The 25,346-nt window shown below is 40.5% G+C and overlaps 1 protein-coding gene across 1 annotated transcript in view; it reads left to right on the top strand.

Annotated features, from left to right (window-relative positions):
• WDR64 (WD repeat domain 64) overlaps positions 1–25,346 on the top strand; it is a 77,019-nt gene that overhangs the window by 39,504 nt on the left and 12,169 nt on the right. The window contains 12 exon segments of the mRNA XM_055810471.1: positions 11,722–11,734; positions 11,737–11,788; positions 11,790–11,839; positions 14,006–14,154; positions 16,105–16,207; positions 16,210–16,227; positions 17,544–17,713; positions 20,047–20,178; positions 20,180–20,226; positions 21,113–21,237; positions 22,501–22,577; positions 24,182–24,397. Of these exon segments, the coding sequence (XP_055666446.1) occupies positions 11,722–11,734; positions 11,737–11,788; positions 11,790–11,839; positions 14,006–14,154; positions 16,105–16,207; positions 16,210–16,227; positions 17,544–17,713; positions 20,047–20,178; positions 20,180–20,226; positions 21,113–21,237; positions 22,501–22,577; positions 24,182–24,397 (1,152 nt within the window).

The following is a 25,346-nucleotide window of genomic DNA, read 5'->3' as shown; positions in this document are numbered from 1 at the left end:
TTCTGTAAATTAGTAACCACATAAACAAAGATTAAAAATACCGCGGAAACTGCATGAGGCACATTCATTCAGCAGAGTACAGTTTAACCTTTATTTATTATGCTAAATGTGCAACCCACCTCCTGAACGAACAGGAGAATTTGACTGACAATTGTTTTAACATAGGCCTTGCTATACTGTGTGTTGCCATTAAATTGCTGAAAAGGAAATGTGAGGAGTATGTGGATTATTCTCTTTAAATTAGATTTTTATGCACTGCAGTCTTTATTATGATAGCTCATAACTTCAGGCTGTCTAACCTGCGAATTTCAAGAACTCTGTCCAGCTCTCTCATTCTGGTGCAAAACCTGGCTGCATCCCTACTTGGTGTTAGTGTAAGGACCAATGTGCACACCATTCTCTTGCACCTTAAATCCCAGCATGTAATCTCCACTGAAATGGACCCAGGCATGAACAAAACAGCGATTCACAGCACTGTTGGTCCAGGTTGCCATCCAGATTATCAGGGAGCAAGGACTCTGGAATGAACTGCATCACACTATTGCTTCGGAGTACTATACAGTTGGAATATAATGGTAAAATCTACAGGTACCATTGGGGCACTTGATCTGAGTACTCTGGTCAAGGTTAGTTCTAGGGATTGTGCTCTCAGCACTGCCTGCTGTAAAACAAAAATAATCGGACACTCACATATTTGAAATCAATTAATCTTGTTTCTGCCGGTCCCCCTGTATATAAGGTAATCTTAAAGGAGATCATTGTTTGTCTAATGCTGTAAACTAAGTATAAAAGTCAGAATTACAGCTGTACTATTATAAAATTAATCTGGATGATATTGGTATAGCTATTCTTCAGGAAACAAACAACAAGATCACTTTGGCCATCCTTCATTCTTAACCAGTCAAAATGGTGTTATGCAATCTAATGCATAGGCAGCTGGAGGTAGGTCTGGATCTTTCTACAGTCTCTTCTAAAAGGAGAGCTGGTGGCAAAATCTGGTATGTATATGCGTGGCTTCTTGGTTTGCAAGGAGGAAAATAGTCACTGCCAGTGCTGAATTAGACACCAGCTCTCAAACCTTTCTAGAATCATGAGTTGATGATGTAAAATGATCATCAGTCAAACACATCCAGGGAAAGAAAAATAGGATCAAGGGTTTGGCTTATTCTTCCCTAGATCAGTTCTTCTTGTCAGCATGGGAAACATCTGCTGCCTGAGCAGTGCTGTCTTCTTGCAGCACTTTGGGGTTTTTTGTGGTAGACCTCAATAGATCTGCAGAGGGAGTGCACTCACCTGGGTGTTCAAAATCCGTACCATATTTGGTGGCAGACAAGCCCAGGACATATTGCACCAAAACTTGGAACTTGTGTGAATTGTTTTGAGCAGACTTCTTTGTTTACACTGGGGCATCTGGGACAGCGTGCAATGCAGTTTTCTGGAAAACACTGAAGAAATCTTCTCCGATATTTATTTTAAGTGAAAACAGATTGCCCTGAGCCAGTAATAGCAAAACAAATATTATTATGGCAACAATTGAGAAACTATTTTGGAATTTGAATTCAAATGATAGTTCCATTTAAGAAAATTAAGATTCCTTAAACTAGTCTAGCACATAAGCACTTTGTTTGCGCCAATACTATAAAGACTTTTTGGTGGAACAAATTATCAGCAGGCTGCTGTCAGGCAGCTATTTTAAAATGATGTATATATTGAATCCTTTTATCACAGAAGTTAAACTTGCTTTCTTGGTTTTATAATGTAAGAATATCTACAAATTAGGCACAAATTAGGCAAAGTCGTAGATTTGTAAATGGTTTCTATATGTCCTTTCGTCATTTGAATTAGTATTTCCATAGCAGTGACACTGAAGAAGAGGTGAGGGCCAAGGCAGGGATTGTCATAATCCCATGCGCTGGACTTGCTTCAGAATATATTATTCCTGGAAATTAATTTGTTCCTGATCTTCCAGGTTGTGAAGACCTTAAAGGTGACAGTGTGCATAGGTGCAATTACAGTTGTAGTCCACAGCTGTGTCTTTTTCTTCCGCTGTTCAGTTAAGTGACTTTACTAGAAGATCTGAAATACTGTTGTGTCCTATTTGTTCCTCATCATAGGAACATGTTTCAAATCGTGTGTTGAGATTTCCCACAAACACAAACTATTCTGTGTTAAATTATATGCCACAGACCAACAGGAACCACATTCATGACAACTACACTTACAGTGTGTCTGTCCTGACTTACGTTTTGGTGGAAAATATTTCCTAAAAGGAAATACCGTTAAATTTGTTTGAAAGTATTAACTTGTCCTGTGTGTCATTGCACTAAAATACAGACTCAGGTGTTCACACAGTACGTGGATTCTTTGATAAAGGGTCAGCATGTTGCAGTTATAAATTAGGTTATTGGCATGGAAGTGAAAGTGTATGTATTTAACTGTAAATACAAATGTATGTAACTCTTTGATGGGAATTATTCTGCAGACACCAGTGACCCAGTTTTCAGGAAACATTTTTTCCAAACTGGCCGCAACAGCCTATTCCCTTGTTTTATGGCTGTAATTTCATTAATACATATAATTTGGGAGTTATAAAAAGAGGAATGAGTGATGCATTTCCCACTGTTACTGTTTTACACCTTTTCCGTAGGTCTGAGGGAGTGCAAAGTAAAATAATATCGCTTATTCTAGCACTGAAGCAATATCTTTTTTATTGACAAGAAATGCTTGTAGAATATGTAAGTCCTTTAAAAAGTGATATCCTTGGACTTGGAATTACAGCTAAGCAGCATCCTTGGATGTTTCAGGATACACTAGATAGACAGTGACCCATGACACGAGTTGGATGTTTAAAGCCAGGCAAGGCAAGAGTGCTCTGTATAAAGGCACTTGATCTGGCTGGTTACTACGTTGGCACTACAGCATTTTTCTAAAAATACCAATAAGGTAATTTAATAGAAATTGCTAGCCTTTTTGTAAAACAGGCCCAATCAGCTGAAGAATTACTTCTATGGAATGTATGGTACTATGAAAGCGATCTGTGGGGTAGAGAAATAATGGAAAACTGACCTGACACTCCAGCCTAGATAGAAGCCTGCTGCATAGGATATCTCCCTGGGTTTATTTTTTTCCTCTCCTTCATGTCACTCATCCCTTCATTGCCCTTTCCTCTCTATAGTTAGTTTGCCCATTCTTATTCTTGTCCTGCAGCCTGAAGCATTTATTGCTTCATTTTTTCCATGTGACAGAACTCTTTGAATGCATTCAGGAAACATCAAGGAAAAAAAAACCCAACCCACCCACTCTTGGTGACAGAGGCTATTAAACATGGAGCTGTGGCAGGAAGCAGGTCATTATCTGAAAGATGATCTCACACTCATAGCACTCCGTGGAAACCAGATTAAGGCCAGTGGCAGAAACCAGAGCAGCCTGCGTAGCCCTTGTACCGAAAGGCTGTGAAGCAGTGACAGCTGCTCGCTCTGCCTTCGTGCCTGGTGGGAATTCACAGCTGGAACAGTGGAGGCTACAACTTCATGTCTTGCCTGTTGGAGTTGTCAATGGAAGTCAGTAAGCCAAAATTTGCAACACCGGTCGTTCCATTGATGTTACCAGAACACTTCCAGTGGTGGGGTTGGTTGAATTAGACCACTTAAGTGAGTCAAGTGAGCAAGGTATAAGCCTGTAGGCTTCAATGCATAAAAACAGCCTCAGCTTTGTTTGATGATCAGGAGGGCTAGGGTAAGGAGTATATTCCCAGCCTTTATACCGCTGCACAGTATCATTTGTAAAAGCACAAACCCTTTAATTTAAACCAGTGAAGGGAATGTTCTTTGGTCTTTTTCTCTTTAAAAGTAATTTCTTTTTTTGGCAGCTAATACCAAAAGAGCAATGCACACATTTACACGTGGCAGGAGAGTAGTGCAATGACCTGGGTGATTTCTCACACCTCCATTTTGGGGCATGCCCGAGTTTCATTCCATTCATAATTTCTTCAAAATCTGATGCAGCCAATTTGATGCAAACATATAAAAACCTCCTTCCTGAAATCTGTCCATACTAAACTTTGTTATATGTATGTTAGTTTTATTCCTACAGAACCCAAGTGCAGATTTTTAGTGTTTCAGGGAGAATAAAGGGAGGTAAGGTACGTTATTATTCTGACTTTTGCAAATGTACTCAGACCTTAATGTTATCAGTCTCCGGTCCTCTCTCTCCAGATCTACTTAAAGGCAAACTGGCTATGCGATATTCCAGTGGGAAGTCATAAATATCTTTTGCCTGTCTGGAACTGAGCAGGTGATTGTATCAATGCCTGTGTAGGTTGGTGTGGATGTTTATCAGACCTATTTTGAAAGCACAAGACATTGCTTTGAGGACATGTTTGTAATACAGTCATTTGTCTTCCCAAAAAATGAGAGCAGCTGCTCTGGAAGCTCAATGTTTAATTTATGTCAAACCATTGCTAATCACGGCTGTTACTGGAATGTATTGTATATCAACAATATTAAATTTAATCTAGATAATTTGAAAAAGAAGCATTTGGGAAATCTACTCCAGTCATCCGTCACAGAAATTATGTGGCCATGTCTGTATCAGATACATTTTTATTATGCTGCTTTGAAAGTCAAAGTTAATCCTTCCCTTGCTGCTGTGCTTTTATTCTCTTTGTTTTATTTGCTAGTCCCAGATATGAAAAATTTTATTCTCCTCTTATACTACATAATTCTTCAAGAACATTGAATAACCTTCTTCAGGCTTTTCATGTAACAACCAATTTTCTGTATTTCCTGTCCCATTTCCCATTATTCAAATTACTTTGTGTCTCAGGTAGTTCGCAAAAAAACTCCTACAAAATTAGCCTACAGAAGAGAAGACTCAAGGGAGAGCTCATCAATGTATATAAATACCAGAAGGGAGGGTATAAAGAACATAGTGCCAGGCTCTTTTCAGTGGTGCCCAGTGACAGGACCAGAGCGATGAAAACTGAAACAGTGGAGGTTCTGTCAGGAAAACTTCTTTTACTGTGAGGGAGACCCAGCACTAGCACAGGCTGCCCAGAGAGGCTGTGGAATCTCCATCTTTGGAGATACTCCAAATCCATCTGGACATGGTCCTGGGCAACCTGCTTTAGGTGGCACTACTTGAACAGTGGGGTTAGACAGATGCTCTCCAGACATCCCTTCCAACCTCAGCTGCTCTGTAATTCTGTGATTCTGTGGAAAAGCAAAATTACTTCAAATGCGAGGTCTAAGGTGAGAGCATCATTCGAAGATTGGTTGAAGATTGACAGGAGGAACCTCACTTTTTTTTGAGCTCTTCTGATGCAGGTGTTCATGGGCAGTCACTTCTGTCCTACACCTCTACCTTCCTGTTCCTGACCCACACACCATCTCAGTGTCCACTGAAACTGTTCTCCAGAGGTGTTGAGGGGTTATTTTATCATTGCATAGGAGGTCAAGTAGGTCTCTTGTCAGCATACCCAGCACACCATGCAGAGACAGATATATGCTCTCCGTCATTGCACAGCACCCAGTAAATACCCCTCAGGCTCACTGCTATATAATTAGACTCACTATTGCATATAACCCCGTTTGATTTCTTTCCAGCATTCCTCCATGTCTGGAAAAAGGAAAGTAACCTTATATATTACCAGGTTAATGGTACTGTCTGAGGAAGTGATTTGAAATGTTCATAATTTTGAACTTCGCCGAATTACTCTCTCAATAAGGCACTAGTTATAGTACCATCTGCTGCACCACGTTGCATTAATATGCTTAGAGTTAAATCCTCCTTGCCTTAGCCTCACAAGTAATCCCATTGACATCAATTTGTTCCTAAGTCTTCTAATAACTACAGGGAGTTGTACTTTGCAGGATCACCTTCAGGGATCACAAGACACACAACGGCACTCTCTGCAGATAACTTTATTAAATAACGCAGCAAGCAGAACTGCAGTTTGACCTCTACTTCATGCCTGGGGATTTTTGTCTTTGAGGGCTAGAATGTTCTGTATGAATTTGTAAATTTTTTCACTTAGACCATAGAGCCTTCAGTGACCCCCTGAAAAAAATTGAGCAGCGTAGCAAATAAGGGCAGATAAACTAAACACTTCAACAGAAAATCAGCTTTAGTTGTTGCTTACTCTTCCTGTCTATGCCTACAGCAAATGCTGTGGCTAGTGCGACTTCTCTCTGCTCCAAGAGTGGTTGGATTTTGGATATCCCTGCATGAGTATCTTCTCATAAATTGTTTTAAAGACTTGCAGCATCACAATTTTGTGAAACTGAGGAAAGTTGTGTGTCCTTTTTAAAAAACAAATTTTCCTTAGCGTACAAAAAGTATCAGGAGTGTGTGAGAGTCTGGAAGTGCTAAAAGGAAGCTACTGTTTTCTCTTGAGAGTTCTTCAGATATTTTCTTTAGAGCAGTGTTTTAAGGTCACTTTCTTATTCTCAACTAGGGATAATTTAATGGAATTATCCTTTGCCGGGGGCAGGAAGGTATCAGCAAATCCTAGACTTCTTTAGTCCTTTTCTATCCCAGTTAATTACAGACAGAAAGGGGCAGAAGAGGATTCGCTTCATCCAAAGTCAAAACATGTTTCCACAGTGGCCTCCTCATAACAACCTAGCAGGAGAGAACTGTTCCCAAATCTGAACTTTACTGCACTGAGAGCATGTAAAAGATTTATTTATCAGTTTTGTCTTGCCCTATTTCCCATCTTTGTTCTGTCTCCCTCTGCTGCTCCCATTTTAGTTGGTAAGGTGAATCTTTTGCTCTTTGTCTGTCTCTGTGTGTGAATTAAGAAAAATACAACAGAAGGGTGTTGCTGGTTTTACATGTTCATTAAACATTGGGTTTAGACCAGATGGCAAATATAGTTCAGGCTTTTTTTTGTGTTCTGAGTTTTAGGGCTTGAAGGTGCTTGAGAGAGGTGTTTAAGTATGCAAATATGCACATTTAAATTTTTTAAGGGATCTCAGAAGGCTTTAGCAAGAACTCCCACTGAATTCTGAGGGATTTGGTTCCCAGTTTTGCTTACTGTCTGTGGAAATCCCATCTGTAACTATGTGGTTTTGCCATTGGGTTGAAAAATAAAAGACACAAGGAAGAGCATCCCGGAACAGAGGGAACTGATGCAGGTTGAGGTCCCGGAGGGGATAACAGGGTAGTTTGCTGAAGCTGTTGCAGCCGAGGTAGGGAAGAGAGGCAGCGTGCATTCCTCCAGTGCCCCTCTGTCCCTCTTCCCAGCTATGTGGAGGAGGCTGGCCACCATGTGGGAGCACAGGCAAGAATCCCTGCCCTGCTAACTCTTTAAAAAGGCATATCTGTGGGCTAAGGCCAAGTCTGCTAGCACCCAAACTGAATCAACAAGTCCTTCAAGAATAATGTAAGCCAGTGTGGTAGATACAATGTTGCTGTAAGTATAGCTCATCTTCTGCAAGGTGGAAATATCGGGAAGGAAAGAATTTGTTTCCAAAAGCACTTGAAGCTCCTTCTCTCCGCACTCAGCCTCCTCCATAATACATTGTTTTTGCTTGTGTATAGTCTGTGTTCCGTGAGTTCGGAATACGCGGTCTAGAAGCATTTTGCCATAAAGAACGCTTTCAGAGGGCTTTAGGGTTTCCTGCCATTTGCCAGGCTGCTGTGGGAAGTTCTTCAATAAATAAGTAGAACAATAAAGTTACTGTGAACAAAACATTCCCCAGGCAACTCCCCCTGATCTGCAAATGAGCGCGCCTTCTGTTGCCGCTCCTCGCGCATGAATTCACGCACAGCCATGTGTGCTGATGCAGATGAACAGCGGTGACATCCTATCTCGCGGCCACGCTGGTGATGTCTTGTGGGGGGGTTACTCAGGCGGAACAGTGGTTTATGTCGTGTCCCCATCCCTGCCCACAGGCTGGGCAAGGAAGAAGGCCAGGAGGAAGGGAAGGGAGCTATGAATGCTGTGACATCTCCGGGGTTTTGCTGTCGCTTTAAGCACCTGCATTTTCTTTAATGTGGTACTGGCGTTAATAGCTAAACAAGCAGCAAGAAGTAGTGCAAGAGGCTCTTACTTATATTCACTTGTGCTGTAAACCCATCTCCTTATTGTTTTGAAAAAATGTCAGATTTATGTTTCAGTTGTTGACCAATTTCACTTGAATAGCCCGTGAGATTATTAGAATTGTCCGGTTTCAGTTTTGTTTTGTACAATTTCACTAACTTTATAACAGATCTGGGTGTTGTTTATGAAAGCATCATTATACCTCTGTTCACTGACTTACTTTTTTCACCTGACCAGAGTATCTCCATAGGTACCTATCCCTGATTAACCTGCAGCTCTTACAGCTGTCTGTAGACGCTAATTGTGCCTGTGCCAGAGCTGAGCTGCAACATCGCCCTAACTTTCTCACCTTTCATCACCAATTCTTTCTATTTTTGCTGGTCTACTGTCAGCTGGATGAAGCTTTCATCATTTCTTCTATCCAACCGGATTTCCTTTTTCAAGCCTTCTCACTGCCTATTTCTTTCTTTGTGTGCTTTAGAAATTGCATGTCTGAGTAAACTCCTGAAACGTAATCAGAAGGCTATCACAGGAACATGACGGAACGGTTCCTCTGACTCCGCACTGGCTCAGAGAAGAAGCTCTTTAGAGCCTTTTCCTTTTGAATTTTCCTGAAGATAAATATTCAGGAGACATTTTCTTCTACTTAAAATTCTGAAACAGTCATATTAACTTCTCTTTGGTGCCAGAGGTGGTCTGTTTAAACACTGGTTGATGCATCTGTTTCTTCCCGTCCTTTTCAGAATTTTGCTGGATCCCCTGTAACTTCCTTTAAAATCAGGTTCATGAAGGAAATTTCAATAATCTCAAAACCTGTGTATCTCCCTGAATAATTTCCACCCATTAATGTCTCCCTTATTTTTATTCTGCAGACAGTAAACAATTTTCTATTTGTTGGAGGCTTTTTTTGGACAACAATGTTTTTTCTAAGCTGAGATCTTCTTTTAAGTGGAAAAAAGAGACTTCCACATTTTATAACATCCAGAGTCACAAACGTTCATTCTCAATTGTACACTGTGTGTCTTTGGAGGAAATAATTCCTGGCAATTGCAATCAACTTGTCATAACATGAACATATGCACAAGTGAAGTCTTGCTCGTTATCAAAAGCATTTTTAAGGACATGACATACTGCCTATGAATTCTGATGGGCACACGCTCTATTCAATGGAAAAACACATACATTTTATAATGAAGGGAACAGGCTATGATGAGGAAAGTTGAAACAGTCAAAACCAGTTCGTTATGTTTCAGACTATGATTTGCTGTGTGTCATTTGGGAAACAACTTGCTTTCTCTGTTTATAGGTGTGAAATAATTTTTTTGTCCTGAAATAGTTATATTTTAAAAAAAGAAAAAGTTTGAGTTTTACATGATCAAGTGGACAAGACACAAGTGACACTCTGCAGATGTAAAATTATCTAATCCCAGACTTGCAGAGACAGTTATTTCTCAGGGATGTTCTAGGTTTTCAAAGATATTTTTTTTTATTAAAGGTGAGTAACATTATGGAACTGAATTTTCTGAGTTTTCAGCAGTGAATTTGATTGTAGCTGGTTTTTTTATGAGGCTGACAGATTGTTCCTGTTCTTTCCTCAGAGTTCTTCCCGTCAGATTTCTAGCTTGGCGTTAGGCAAGATGTGCTAAAAGCAAATCAAGTGTCTTTAACAATAATATAATCCATCTCTATTCTACCAGTCACCAGCATTTCTAGGTCAGTAGCACCCTGACTGTGCTGAATTTGAGTTACGCATCAGACAGTAGTTTCTAGCATTTCTGATATAAGACTGGCTGTAAAGTAATTTCCTGAGGCATAACTTGTTAATGGCCTTATAAGTAGCTCATGTCGTTAAAAATGTTATTAAATCCTATGACAGTGTCCGAGAGAGCTCTACAGTCTTTGTTCTGGCTAATCTCTTTTAAGTTTTTCTAAGGTGCTGCTATCTAATGTATCGGTCAGAAATGAAAACCAGGTAATTTTTTTTCAGAGATTTCAGAAACTTCCAGTCTTGCTCTTCCAATTCTACATGCTTTTTTCTGTCGCAATGGTCATCAGTTATGAACAGATGCTCATGCCGGTTTCAAGAGGCTTACTGGATGGTCTTTCCACAACGGGCAAGTGAATGTACCAACACAGCCGCTTTTACCTGTGGGCAAATTAAGTAGGTCTTCAGGAATATAATGGAAGAATCTGCCCCGAGTCTGTCAGCTGCAGACCTCTCTGGACTTGGACCTGCCTTTACCGTAACGTTTGTCATCGCACAAGAGATCCTGGGATGAATCAGAGAAATGGCAGTGGATTTCCCGAGGATTTCCCCCGCCACCTCCCCTCTTCAGATCTCCCAAAATTATCGCTCTTTCAGAGAAACAGCAGCCCAGCCCCAGTCAGGGCGGGCTGGCTGCCTCATGCTTCCTGGACAAGGCTGTGATCCTGCGTCAGGATCACCTAAGAAAAGCCACTGAGATCTCAGCTGAGTGACAAATTAAGAAAAAAAACTGGGAGAGGAAGACCTCCAGGGACGAGCACAAGAAGCAGAATTATTCATGTGAAATTTGTCTGAGACACAGGTCGGTTATCCAATCCAGCTGAATATTTCACAGGGTTGTCCTGACATGTTTTATGGACTTACATTATATGGAGCATTTCATCCAAAGATTCAATGGTTTTTGTCAATGCCCACAACACTCCTGGTACTGATGGCAGCATTGTACTGACAAGCATCTTTGTGTCAAAAAGCCTAATTAAAAATCCAGCCCCACCTTTTAATAACACAGCTGAATGGATACAAATAACTTGCACAATTGCCTGTATAAAATTCACCACGGTTTTGGCAGCTGAATAAAAATTGCAGGCAGATGCGATGAGAGAATAACTTTTGAGAGCACAGTAAGATTATCTTCCAGAAAAATACACTGCACTAAAAGCCATGGGACCTGAGAAATTAAATCATGATTTCTTGCAGGATTAAGAGCAGTTTGCATCGGATAGCAGTAAGTTCAACACAGCTTTTGATCAGGCAGGACACGTAAGTGTTGCTAACATATATTTATTGATGAGTAATTCTAGAGTTTAAAGCACGTGCTGTATTTTCCATTGAAACTGAAAGTAAGAGCAAATATATCTAATATATCTAGTGCTCCTTACAAGATAGTACCTCAGCTGTGGTCAGCAAGATTTGCTTTTGGAGAGTACAAGAACCATATATGCATAAAAGTGATTTTCTGCAGTGTCCTGATCCTGATTTGCTCCAACATCTGCTGTCAGTCAAAGATTTCAGGAATTCCTTTATCCAGAACCCTCTGGAATTTATCTTTGTCCTGTTGCACACCATTTGATAGTCTAGTTCAAATGCAAACTTTTAGACTATTATGTGACTGAAAAGTATGACACAATGGAGTCATCTTTTCATTACGGAGTAGAACCAGTTCCCAGTAGATCTTGTTCCGCTGTAGACTTGTCAGGTCAAGCTTACAAAACTCAGACTTTCTGTGCTTTTTCTTCTTAGTAAAATGGGGATAAAGATACCTTTGATATTTGTCTTGCTTATTTTGGGGTGTACAATGTATAACAAGGTGATTGTCCTTGGAGGCTATAATATTACTGTCAGAGAAACAAAAAGTAGTTGAAAATCCAATCACAACAACACAGTACTAGATTTTCTCCCCTCTCTCTCCTAGATTTTTAGAGTGTGGATATACAGCCCCTTTCACTGCTGCAGGTATTCCGTGACAATCAAGGGAGTCCTGGAGACCTTTGCCGTGGTATTTGACAGTGCTCGTGGCACACTTATCACTGGCATGTTATTGCAGTTGGTGTCTGACAGCATGCCCCATCTCCTAGAATGCAATTTCCTTTATGATTACATATGGCTGAAGTTGAGTACAGGAATAATGTATATGAGATGTACAGAATACTGGAAGGTAAGGGTATTTGCACATTAAGACCATTTTAAAACGGGTCTTCTTATATATGGTGCTAATTTCAATGTATGCTGCATGGGAGTTAACAGCAGGAGCCAGGGGAAATGGGAAAGGCTTCTCTGAAGGCAAGTGGAGCTTTCCTTAGAAAAATTAAACTACAGATATTGTTCTGTAGCCTTGTCATTTCTTGAAAGCTACTAAGCTGCTGATCTTCCCCTAACTATTCCTCTAGCACCCTCCTCCCATTTGGGGGGCAAAGCAGCGAAGCATAGCCTCTGTGGAGCCCTCACGAGTGTATTCAAACCCCTTATTTAACTCAGTAGCTGCAGAGAGCCCCACAAACTGTGGTGACAACAGACATGCTGCCCAATTGATCAGGAACAAAATATGGTGGGAACTCATCCCGAGGTTTCTAGGCTCCTTTTCCTGACTGGCAGCTGGGACCCTGGAACCTCTGAGGGACAAGAGCTTTGCAGGTGTCACTGAGGACATTAACCTTCTGTATCTAAGGCAGAGACTGGAAATTGGCAGGGTTTGTCTGCCCCAGAGACATGGTGACTGAAAAAAATGAGCTTTGAACCTGTTCTGGGGCTACAGAGGCCTGAGAAATACCAGGCAAATAAGGTCTTTGGAGACAGCTTTTTCTGTCCTTGGATTAGGAACAAGAAACAAAGCTTGTCACATTTGAGAAGATGAATGTGAAACATTTTGTTTTCAGTGACCTGGTAGTTTCTGCCGAATCTTTGTGCCAACAAACTTATGCTAGAAGCCTAAATATATACACTGGACTGGAGTCCACAAATCATTACATGTATTTAGGCATTTGGTAAGCGCTGCAAAGCTTAAGAAACTTCAGCTTCTAGGTCTTACTTAAAAAATGCCAAGAATATTAACCAGTCTAGTTTTTAAAGATTTTTAATCACTAAAGGATACAGATACAATCTTCAGTTCAAATTTAAGTCAGTGAGATTTTTAAGGCTTAGTAATATAGGGATTTTACACGGATAAATCCTTGACAAAATGAGGTAACTTTGCCCTTATAAACAATGATTGGAGCAGCGCCTAAATATCTGTAAAAATCTGGTCCTGGACCCTGTTAATGATTCCATTAAAAGGCTAAGTGAGTGTCTTCTTGCCCCTGAAAAGGGCAACAGACTGTGGCTATATGTAGGCAAATTCATTCTCATTGCTATGTACCCGGCTTTACAGAGGAGATTTTCAGTTATTAGTTCACTAACATCCTATAAATCACGGCTCACCTTCATGCTTCATTTGAATATTGCCGTAGCTTTCCTTCCGTGCCTTTTTCCAAGCTGCTGCTGGCCTCTGTGCCTGGACTTACGCCAAGTGTTAGGCAATTTCATCCTTAGCTGCAGACTCACTGCTGGCTGCCGCTCCTCTGCTGGTAGAGCTGTAGTAATATTGGAGCCGCAGTAGGAGGCCGCGTGTGTAGTCTGGCTGGTGAGCCGGCGCTGTGCAAACCCTGTCCTCTCTTTTGCCTTGTCGCCCCCATCTCCCTTTCCATCTTTGCAACCCTTCCGATCCGAGAGCCCTGGAAGGTGCCTGGAAAACACCATCCAAACCTGCAGTGCTGTATGAAGGAAAGTACTGGAAAGACATCATCATTGCCTGCAGCTGGAATTGCTTTCTCTCTAAGAAAGCAGATAGGAGATTTTATTTCAGTGATATATATGACAATTAGAGTTTTATTTGTTTGGGTTCATTCCAGTCCATGCTAACCCACTCTGGGACTGGGGGATTTGGATTTGGAGTCAGGGTACCAAGCCCTAAAAGGTGGGCAGCTGGTTGTTTAAGGCAGGTAAATACTTAGCTGTTGTTTAACTAATGCCTTATGAGGAGCATGTGTGAATGTTTTCTGGCTTAGGGAACAGATATTCTCCAAAACCAGACAGTATTGCTTATCTTCTTCAGAAGAACTCAAATGAACCCTATGGTTTACATAAAATCTTCTTATATCCAGGGAAATTAACCGGTACTATACACAAAATGTATATATTCTCACTCCTCTCACCCTGTGCAGGTTCAGCTGTTATTGGTATTTATTCCCCAAGTCATGTGATACAAGACATGAGACAAGTGCCATAGACACGTGAGCAAAGCGTCAATGTTCTGGCTTACAACAGGGATTTTCACCAGATTCTCACTCTCCGCTCTGGTTCAATACTGAAGGTGACTCTAAGTTGCTACCATAAGAAAAGTTTCCTTTTTTTATTACAAATAAGTTACTGGGTAAGTAGATAAGCGATTAGTGTTTATTATTCAAAGTGTTGCTTTTGTGGCTATATCTGTGCTCATATTCTCCAGGGAAGCGATAACCATGATGAATTAACTATTTGGGTTCAGGAGGATTACTTCTCTTAGGTAACTACTTGCCTGATCTGCACTGACATAATTGCACTGCGAGCACCAGGCAGATCGAGCCAGGCTTTGGAGGTACTGCATTTAGCTGTAATTTTATTTCCTTTGGCTGAACAGGTACACTTCAGCTGTTCCTGCAATGGATTCTTGCAAGTATAGCAATACTAGTGAAAGTCCATTGGCTATCTACTAGGAAACGCGTTAACTGCCATGATGTCAGGCTCTGCATCCAATCAATCATTTGTGCAAGCACTATTATATATTATTTTTCAATTCAGAAGGCATACCTGATAAGCTTCTCTTTAAAGTTTAGGAAGTGCTGGAGTCCCGGTCAACTTATTAGAATATAAATGTGTACTTTAGACATTCCATGGATTGGTATAAAACACAGAAAAAGTCACTTTGTAAAAACAGAACTGTGTAAAAGATGCTGCTTTTAGATAAAAAAGATTCCTTCACTAACACTGAGAAGTTTCATTGGCACATACAGCGTGCCTAAACCATAAACCCTGACTTTTTATCCTCCTGTTTCGCTTCTTATTCTTTTGTCTAATCTGCTTCTCTTTGGCTAGCAGTTCTGGAGCCAATTAGCTGACCTCCTGCAGATCCTTTCCTCTTCCCAGTAATTTCCCAGAACATGTTGTTCTGAGTCTTAAGGATTTCAGGTCATACCGTGAGGGAGTAGGGTTGCATGTAATAGCCAATTAACAAGAAAAATGAAGTGATGGAGATCACTTTTCTGTCACTTTATCGCAGCTCTGTTCATGTTGAAACATTAATGAAAAGATTAAACCTGCCTATTAACTTTTCCATTTGCATTTGAACCACTAAAAAGTAGCTGCCATGCGAGTGTCAGAAAACCCACAGATGAATAAAATGAATTACTGGTGTAATTAACAGTGTGACAATGATCATCAGAGGCACTGAGGACCTGCAGTTTTCATCAGCCGTTGATGGGGTTGAATGGCAAGATCTGTAGGGAGAGACAGCACCTCTTACCGGGCCAGATGGTGATGCGTGCCGTTCCGGCGGAGAAAGGGTGGTTTGTGTAAAGGTTTATTCATTTTATACACTCGGTAAAGGTGTCATTTCTCACTGTAAAAGGTGTAATACTCACCCTGCCTTCCTTAGATCACAGTGGCTACAACACCATTACGGTTTCAAGATAGTTTTGGGCGCTTGGTGCTGCAGAAAGTCAGATCCAGACAGTGCACATGACAGGAGTGGATACTTCGTAAATCCAGCTGAATCTCAGCTGCCCCATCACAGAGACCAAACTTTGTGCTGGTACATCATTATAAGGCGTTGCTTAAATTCCCAAAAGGATTAGGTAATGATTGGATAAGGTTGTTCCTGTGATTTTGGACTAAATTTTTGTGAAAAGCCGCATTTTGATATTCAGCATAGAAATTATAGCTCAAACCATTTTGTCTAGTTGGATTTCTTTGCTTTTTTCACTGTAGAAACTCATTATATTTAACAACAGTCTCTCCGACTTAACAAGGGTCTTTCTCATAGCATACTAAATAGAGCCTCCCCTTGCCAGAACGGCTTCTCTGGGGAGAGGGACATTCTCAGGGAAATTACACTAGGATTTCATTAAAAGAACATGGTAGAGTGCTATTTTAACAGAGAACCTATTTCACGGGATGTGAAAATTTGCTTTTGGAGATATCAGTGTTTCTCCGATTACACTGGAACACATTGTGTGATGAGTTTTAGAGGATGTAGTATGAATAATTGTCATCTTATTTTTTTCAGGTCCGGGACCTAGAAACGGGATATCCAATATATCAGACTGAAGATGTCAATGGGCTGAAGACTGGAGTGACCTGTGCAGCCACTGAAATAAATGGGGTTTGTCTTCTACTGGGGCATGTGATGGTAAAGCAGTTAAATAATTGCCTCATTTTTATTATATTTATTTAAGATGACATATTACATGAGCAGACAGAACTCTTTGCCTTGACTGTCTCAGTGACAGAAGAATGAATTTTGGCTTTCTTCCACGGGGGGGGAAGTATGCACAGCTGTCAGTCTGAAGGAAAGGGGGGACGTATCTCAGCTGGGTTTTATTTGATAGGTGATTCATAGAAAGGTGAATTTTGCCTGCTTGGGCTCTGGTAATTTGCTAGGTATTGCTCTCTGGAAGACTATCTTCAAAGCTTTTGGTCTGAAAAGGCATTTCCTTATAGGATTTAGGACCTAGATCTGTAACTAAATAGCTGCAGATGGAGAATGGTAGGTTTTCAGTTTTGTATCTAAGTATCTAAGCTGAATTTTATAGTGTCGACAGGCTGTGCACACTATGTGTGTGTGTGTATATATATATATATATGCATGTTTCCTGATTTTTTCACGTGTTATTTTCGGTGCATCAGTTTTAGGTAATGTGACAAGACCTCTTCAATACACAAGTGCTACACTGAATTCTGCAACAAATTTTAATATTTTTGTAATTTGTTAACGTAACGGAATAATTCTTCTCACATTCAGATGTTCAAGAGTGTACACCTCTGAAGTGTTAAAATATATAAAATATGTGAAAGCTACCTCATGTAAAAAGGAGATGGCCTTTTCCACGCAGCATACTGGCTAATGTTTCTTGTTTGTACGTGGGAGCAGAGACCACACCCTTTATAGATCTTAAGAGGATGACAGGTGAATCAAGTCCTACAAACTGAAGTCATATGTAATAACTGCTTCACTTCAGGTAATGCTGTAGCTCCTTCCCTCCACTAGTTGCGTGGACAAGTCCAGCCACCAGGTCCCTCTGCCCCTTGCTGTAGCTCAGCACCTGAAGTCTCCTGTCTGACAGCTCCCACTCATCTTGCTCTCCGACTCCTTTAAAGTAAAAGATTTAAAATATTGTTGTTGTTATTGACGGTGTTTACCCTGTTTAAAGAGTCCAGAAACAGAAGATGGGTAGTGGTCTATTGTCCTGGGCTGCAGCATAAAATAGACATGGAAAAAAGATGGAAAAATGGTGGGGCTAATGGTGAAGATGTTTTCTGCTAAGTTCTGTGCCCCTAAGGGTGCTGTTACAGCTTTTGAAAGACCAGTGACCTAGCTCTGAACCTTCAACTGGATTTTCTTTTTTCTCCATTCCCTATTTGATCCAGTTCAAGTTTCTGACTCTGAAGCACAGGTTACTGCTGAAAGTTCATTCCCTTTTGTTTATCTTTCTCATTTGTGTGTAGGAACAGTGAAAATCTGGAAGTTTGAAAGTGAGCAGGACTTTAAAGCCTTGCCTTTGGCCCAGCACAGCAAAAATGAGTGTCATCTGCTGAAGACAGTTTCCCTGAAGGCTAATGAGAGCCGACATGCACTTCTGGTTTTGGAGCAGAGTGGGAAGATGAAAGTCATTCAGGTTTTTCAAATATACTTTATTTTTTTTTCTGATTTCATTTGGTAGCTCCTAATTTTTTGTGGCAAAATAGGACTTTTTCATTAATTAGTAGATAAACGAGAAACTGTCAAGGAGCAATCCACTTTCTGCATGTCATCAAATCAGCTTTCTGCCTTTCCATCTACGTGCCAGTATGTTCATTAGTCCATTGCTGGTTTTCAGCATTCTGATCATTTCTTTCCTTGCATTTGCTTTTCTGTTTGTGATGTTCCAGTAGTTACAGATCCTTTAAAGTAAAAGCTTTAAAATATTGTTGTTATAGGGAGTGTTTACCCTGTTTAAAGAGTTTCTAGTTCACCAGCAGCTGAGACTGGTTAGAACTATTCCTACAAATCCTGTTGATGTATTTAGTGCCTGCGCACTGGTTAGAGCCCTGCTTGGTAACAGCACTCGGGTCTAGGGCCGTGTTCTCCTGAGGCAGCTGTACCTTCTGCTCCTTCACCACTGCTTTGCAGCTGTAGCACGCTCCTCGGGCAGTGGCAGGCACAGCATCACCTTCCCAGGTTCCGGACACTGTCCTTCGCTGCAATCACTGCCCCAGCCCAGCAGCTGAGCCCTCGCTCGGGAATTGCTGACCCGGGTGTCCCGTCACTCGCATGCCATAGAGGATGCACGGAACATTCACTAGCAGGAGGCTCCCATGGCTCAGAATTCAGTTTCACAAACCTCAGAGGCCTCAGACTTACACAAGTCTGTTATTCTGAAGGTTTTTGACTGCAGCCTAATATCCCTCTTGGTATATTTTCCTTCTGTGGAGGGTAGGTGACTATGGTATTGTCCTGCAAAAACCCTTCAGTATGGGAGAATTTTTTGGCTGAAGGATTTTATTTTTTTTCCCCAAAAAATACTAATTAAGACAGTGGCTGCTTAAGAACTGATACAAAGAAACAAGACAGTAATAAATCAGATTTATTTGCACGGCTTGATTTTTAGAGTCTACTCTCTGTTCCCTTCAGCTAAAATTAACAGGATGCATTTGGAATTCACAATAATTATGGTTTCATTTCTCAGACAAACTGTGTTTCTGAAGCATTTTCTTCCTCAAATTGGAATGTTCTACTTGGGACAAAATTCTCCTTCTGAAACTTTAAATTCACTATGTGCAAGGGACAAAGGTTGTGGGGGGAAGTATTAAGTTTAACTAGACAGATGATACCTCTAAGAGAAAAAAACACACAAGCTCTCATCTTGGTAAATAATTTATTACCTTTGAGCATCCTGCTCATAAAAAGCTTTTTTATACAGGGTTTGCTTTTGATATTTAGATTTTTCTGAAATGCTAGTCACACCAATTGCCCCCCATGTTATTACTGAAATTGTTAGATCATTCACTCAGTGTAAATATATCCCTTGCCAAACAGGTTGGTGAGGAGTTGAATCTCCTCCAAGTCTCTCTGAAACTAAGTATATCAATACTGTTTCATGTAGTTGCAGAACTACTTTTTTATACAGATGTTTCAGTGATGGTGAGAAATGCAGGTAGTTGTTGTTATTATTATTTTTAGCTTTTTTAAGAGGCTCTGGATATAGTAGCTAGCAAGGTGAACTTGAGTAGCACCCCAAAACCGGTTCATCCTTTGCAGGAATCTACTACAGATCTCTCAATTTTTAGTCCTTCCTCCGAGGTATTTCTTGTTTGATACACTTAACATCATAAGATTTACTAAAATCTTAATCATTGCTTCGTTCTGGAGTTCAAGACATCTATGAAAACAGTAGAAAACCTCAGGAGCTGATTTCAGTAACACTTCCCAAAATGGACAGAAATACCAAAGTTAAAGCAGAAACTAGATACTGAAGTGAATTTCTTTCAGTCGGGAAAACAATGAAGGTAACTCCTGGTAGCCTCTAGGCACATGGAATCAGTTCTAGGGGAGGAATCAATGACTCAAGGCCACGGCTGAACTGTGGCGGCTTCTTCTCGCGCAGTTGGAACAGGCACCAGTTTTGCTGGTATGTTAGGTATGAACTGGGGGCGAGCAACGTTAATAAAACAAGCAGCTATAACTAAAGAGACAACTTACTTTAAGGGGGTAGTTAGAGGGAATGAAGCCAAGAGCTCACTCTGAACTCCTCAGCTGGACAGCTTCTAATATCACGGTAGGTAATTTAAAGTGAGCTGCAGGATCTCTGGCTGGCTCTTCAGTTTGCAGGGTAGGCATATCCTAGGTGATACCTGCAACAGTTTTTGTGGTTTGGCACAGAAAACAAGCTTTTGACACACACACTTGCAGATAATTTCCTTATTAATAGAGAAATCCTTTCCTCTTTCATTAAGTCAATTATTTTAACAGAGTAACCCAGTCCAGACCTATCTATATGTCACATGGGTGCTTCCTGAGGCACTGTCGTTTCCATGAAGGAATCCAGTTGTGTCTCTGTCACTGAAGCCTGACACCTTATAAACACATGATTTTTTTTCTGAATATTCAGCTGCTGTCTGACACCAGTTCTCTGGAGAGTGACACAGAGAAGCACTTCAAAATTCCACATCTTTTGCAGAAGATTAGAAAGTAAAATGTTTACTGCGCCCTCAATGATTTCATCTTTTAGCCACAGGATAGGAACCAATTAAGTATTCCAAACTTTTCTGTACATTGAAGGTCTAAGATAAGTCATGCCAGAAAGTGATAGTTTCTAAGGGCTATATCTACTTAATATTCTGTTTCACGGTTGTTGCCATGATTAAGCAGCTGCTGTGAACACACACTTCACATTCCTGCACAAAACAGTAAGTTGATGTTCTTGTATAAAGCCTGGAAATGAAATGTCATTCGCCGCTACAGCTGGAGTGACCTTCCGTGGTGGTGGCACACAGACATCAAGCTGACTGTTACAGTGATTCCATTTTCTCTTCTAACTGCTTTGGTAAAATACAATGTTAAATTTCTCTTTCAGTGTTGACCAATTTAACTTGAATATTCCATGAGACCTGGGTGGTGTTTCGTATAATTTACCTAGATCTGTAACAGATCTGGGTGATGCTTCTGGAAGGCCATTCTCTCTCTGTTCAGCAACTTATTCCTTTAACCTGATTCCAGCATCTCCACTGATACCTGCTCCTGATTAATCTTCAGTTCTTGCAGCTGTTTTTACATGCTCTAATTGCAACTGTGCTGTAGGGAGCAGGTCAGGATGGCAGGTGGAGGGCCCTGTCCCGGGCAGCAGGGAGTCTCCCAGTACTATCCATCACTCCCTGCTTCCTTCTGGTGCTTCCGTGAAGAGCAAATACAACAGTATCAGTTGTTGTAGACACTGTTAATTTAGGCATTTTGTTAAATCAACAGTTCAAATATTTCACACTGTAGTGTCCACAGTGTTCCTACTCTTTTTTTTTTTTTTTAATGTTTTTTTGTAGATTTTTGTACCATCTGTGAGGATGAAGCATTTTGATGTTTTAAAAGTAGAAGGATGCAGTTTGATAGCTACAGGAAGTGCAAATGGTGCAATAATTTTGTGGGATTTTGCATCCGCCTCTGTGAGATGCCTATAAATATTGCTTTCATGGGGGCGTTTTGATCTCCAGTATTCATACAAACTTTTCAAATGGCACAGCAGAAATCCTGAGATACCTGGCTATAAAGGGTGATGGATGGACAAACAGGATTTAAAGTAGCAGTTTACGTGCCCCCCACTCCCTCCCATTTCAGATGGCTTTGCTGCCTCGTCCTGACATTGCAGGTAGAAGTGATCATTTGGGGAAGGGATGATGCAATTAAGAATAATGTGTTAGCATAACTCAGCACTGCCACTCTCACTATGTAAGTCACCCTGTCACTGACTAGAGGCTGCTACTGAGCTGTAGGCACATCCTTATTTTGGATGTTTCATGTTTGGGAGGACACCTGGAAATAACGCTACTTCAGATGATAACGGCAGATGAGTGTCGGTATCAGTGGCTGTACCCACAAGACTACAAGCCACATTCAGCAAGGAGAAATCTCAAGTGATGTTGGAGGTTTGGGAGTAAAAATCTTTCACAGAAAGAAACAAGAAGTGAGCATAGGATGGTTCCAGATTTCTCATGCGGATTAGGCTGCTACACCAGGGAAGTGAACAATGACATGTCTGGTTAGACCGAGTGGAGCAGCACGGCAGTATTTCTGTGTTGGTGATGGAACACATGCCTCTGAAGTGTCCTACCCCATAGTCTCACAGCATCCTTCATGTGTAAAATTGGCATGTTTGTGAGAAAGTGAGCTGAGTTTTTCTGTACCAAGGGAAATAATCAAAACTGAAATGCAGTTCTGGCTGTGACTCCTCCTTTGCTTTTGTCTCCCCATATATGAGGGAGGTAATTCACGTGGAGGCATGGAGGACAGGAAAGTCAGTGCTTTGTAAGTAGACACTTAAGGTTTGTAAGAACCAGGGTTCACACGACTGGTTTGAATGCCAGAAGCAAGGCACTTTTCTAACATTAACTTAGCTAGGTAACTTCAACAGAAGTTACTTTACTTTTCTCTTAAATGCTAATTCTTAAGAAAATACTTGGCTGAATGAAATGTTCATCATTCCATGAGGCTTCTGTATTTCCTGGTACAGGCACGTTCTGTACCTACTCCTCACTGGCATTTATCCACTAGAACTGATTAACTGATTCTGAAAAACTGTGTCTAAAACTTTCAGGTGACATGCATTCTGGGAAATGAAATGTTTAAATTTTTAGATTACAAATAAAGTCTGCAATTTTGGGGGGGAATAATACGCAACCCATCTGACACATCCTGTACAAACATCTTTCGTTTCAGGTGTCAAATTAATGAAGACAGCCAGGCTTTGGTTCTTCAAGCACCTGGAGTCAATGCCGTGTTATTCCTTGTACATGGTGCTTTGTCTTTGAGGTAACTGTGCATTTTATCTTCCCTCATGACAGGCACAGTGATTTGGAATTCTGTTGTAGTAAACTGATGTAATCTTTGTCCAAGATACCTGATATAATTGAGATGTTCTTTGTATTTCATCAAGTCAAGTTCAAACAGTTAATTGGCTTTCCCATCCTTAAACTTTTGTAATGCTTATCAATCCATATATGCTCTTTTTTTACCACTCCACTGAGTTAACCTTTTATCCTCTGAATGACCTCATAAGTCGCAATTTTGTTGAAGAATTCACCTTTTGTCAGGTATCAGTTTTCCTGTGTACTGTACCTTCTCTTCTTTGATTCTTATCTCTGTGAGATAACTGTGGCAGCATGCATTTTTTTTGTTTCAAACCTGATCCAATCCTCAAGCTATTAATACTCTCAGCAAAGAAAGAGAGGCAAGCTCACTGAAGCGTGCAGCCTCAAGTCATCTTAAAGCAAACTAGAAGCTGGCATAGGTTGGTAGTGTTGGGTGGAGAACAGAATTCTGGACAAATTGCTCATTTTGAGAGAAAGTCATTGCACCTGTAACATAAGTTACAGAAGTTACATGTAGCATAAGTTAAGAAGTGCCTCTCTTCCAATGGATATGCAAAGGCAATGGCAGCCAAAAGGACTCAGTATGGCTTAAATACTTACGCGGATTTAAAGTCTTAAGCAATTAGGCAGGTTTTTTGCTCTCCTGAATCGTAAGAATGGTTAATGGTCTTACGTTGCTTTAAAACCTCCAAGTAGCTTATGCATTTACCGCACTCCTACACGTAGCAGTGCCATTTAATTGAACATAAATTTACTTTTTGATGTTATAGTTTAATGATTAGTTTAAGAAATCCTAGATAAATTAAAAATGTGGTGGTTCCAATTAAAAAATAGAATTTTTAATAAATCAAGAAAAGTTCTGATTATGCTCAAGCAGGAGGATCCTACAATGACTTCGAATCATATAATGTTAGAAAGTTTTGGATGTACTGGTAAGGCACCTGAATGAATTTGACTGTGATCATATATACACACACAGTGTCCAAGAACGCTAACAAGTTTTTCAAATCAAACACTGAAAAATTATGAAGTCATGGCCACCTGTCCAAATTTAAGTGGGTTACTCCAGCTGCATACTTTCTATATGGGTTCTACGTTATCCCAGTTATTCAGATACTCTTACCCAAAACAGAGCAGCTGTGACCTTGGTGTAAGTTATGTGGCAAGACCCTCTCACGAGCACAGTCAGAACTCTCCTTGACTCAGAAACACAAACATTGAAGACCACATCCAAATAATTTTCCTGAGTTTCTTCCACAGAATCCCATTTCTGAGAATTTTCTTAACAGATTGAAAATGAGTTTCTATAATTAACTGAAAACTACTTGCAGAGCAAAATGCTGTGTAAAGTGAAATGGAATAAGCCACTGGCGTGTACTGAATTCTTCCCCTTCATTTCCTGAGGGTGAACACCAGTGTTAATTTTGATTGACTATGGATTTAATTTGCTCAAAACTCCTAACAGGAGAGGTTGGCTGTGTAATATGCAAATACCTCCTAGTTACTTGGATAAATTTCTAAAACACTAGAAGTCTAAAAGTCTGACCACTACAGGCACTATTTTATTATGCTTTATTACACTGGATGATGTTGATTTCCAGATAGCAAACAGTATCTTCAAGAATGTCAGTGATCTCCAACAATTTCTTTCACACAGGAAAATTAGTTCCCTGCCCTCTACTACTGCAAGGAGCGACGGCAGTGCCATCCCAGAGCATGAGGGCAGTTCTTTGAACCTACATAAGGTGGGTACAGTGGCTTCATGGATTCAGTAGCATTCAAAACAAATTTCTGGTTTCCTTTTGGTTTCTGTTTTAAAATCCCGTAGCTTACTAAAATCCCTTCGTAAAGCCATGCACAAAATTAAATAGCAAGAGTTACAGAGAAATGAACTTCGTTCACCTAAGCTGAATGAGGCGGGGAATTAAGAATACATTCTGTCAGTCAGCTGGCTCTGGATACATGGAATAGCTGACTATCGAAGTGTTCATCGGGTGCTTATGACTAGCAATTCTGACTTTGAAATGGGGTATAGAAGAACTCAAAGGGGAAGGTAAAATAGATAAATCATGAAGTACTTGAAGAAAAGTGGAACCACATCTACCTTGCAGCCACACTTGCTTAGATACATCTCTCAAATGACAATGATAATATTATTTTTTTTTTAATTTACCATCAAGATGCTAGTGTCTCTGTGTATTTTTACTAAGGATAGCATTATGATTTTTATGACACTTTTTTCCCCTTTTATGGCAGAGGAACATGCTGTATTTGCAGAGTAACAAATCGCAAGTAGGCAAAAAGAGGAAAATCCTGCTACCTCTCAAATTCTTTCCGTCATGTTGTTTCAGCAGAGCATGGCACTTCCATAGATTCCCAAGTAGACACAGGCCTGTCATCCACAAAATAAATTATATAATACCTTGTGCTATGCAGTTGTCAGAATAACAAAATGGATAGGCATCTGCAGCTCAAAAAGATCCCTAGAAGCCCAACACATCACACCTTGTACAAATCAATAGATAGGATAGATTGAAGTGGCTTGTCCTCTTCTAAGATACCTCAGACACTCGTGGCTGCATAGTTTTTCCTGCCTTAATTGACTTGGCAATTTTTGAGTCCAGTATACTGATTGCTGTCAGCCTCGGGGATCCTCACAAGCCTATATAGCAAGGCACATATGAAGGACTGTGA

Source organism: Falco peregrinus, chromosome 7 (assembly GCF_023634155.1).
Source record: "Falco peregrinus isolate bFalPer1 chromosome 7, bFalPer1.pri, whole genome shotgun sequence".
NCBI lineage: Eukaryota > Metazoa > Chordata > Aves > Falconiformes > Falconidae > Falco > Falco peregrinus.
Note: the sequence above shows the minus strand (reverse complement) of the source record. Positions and strands in the feature narration are given on the sequence as shown.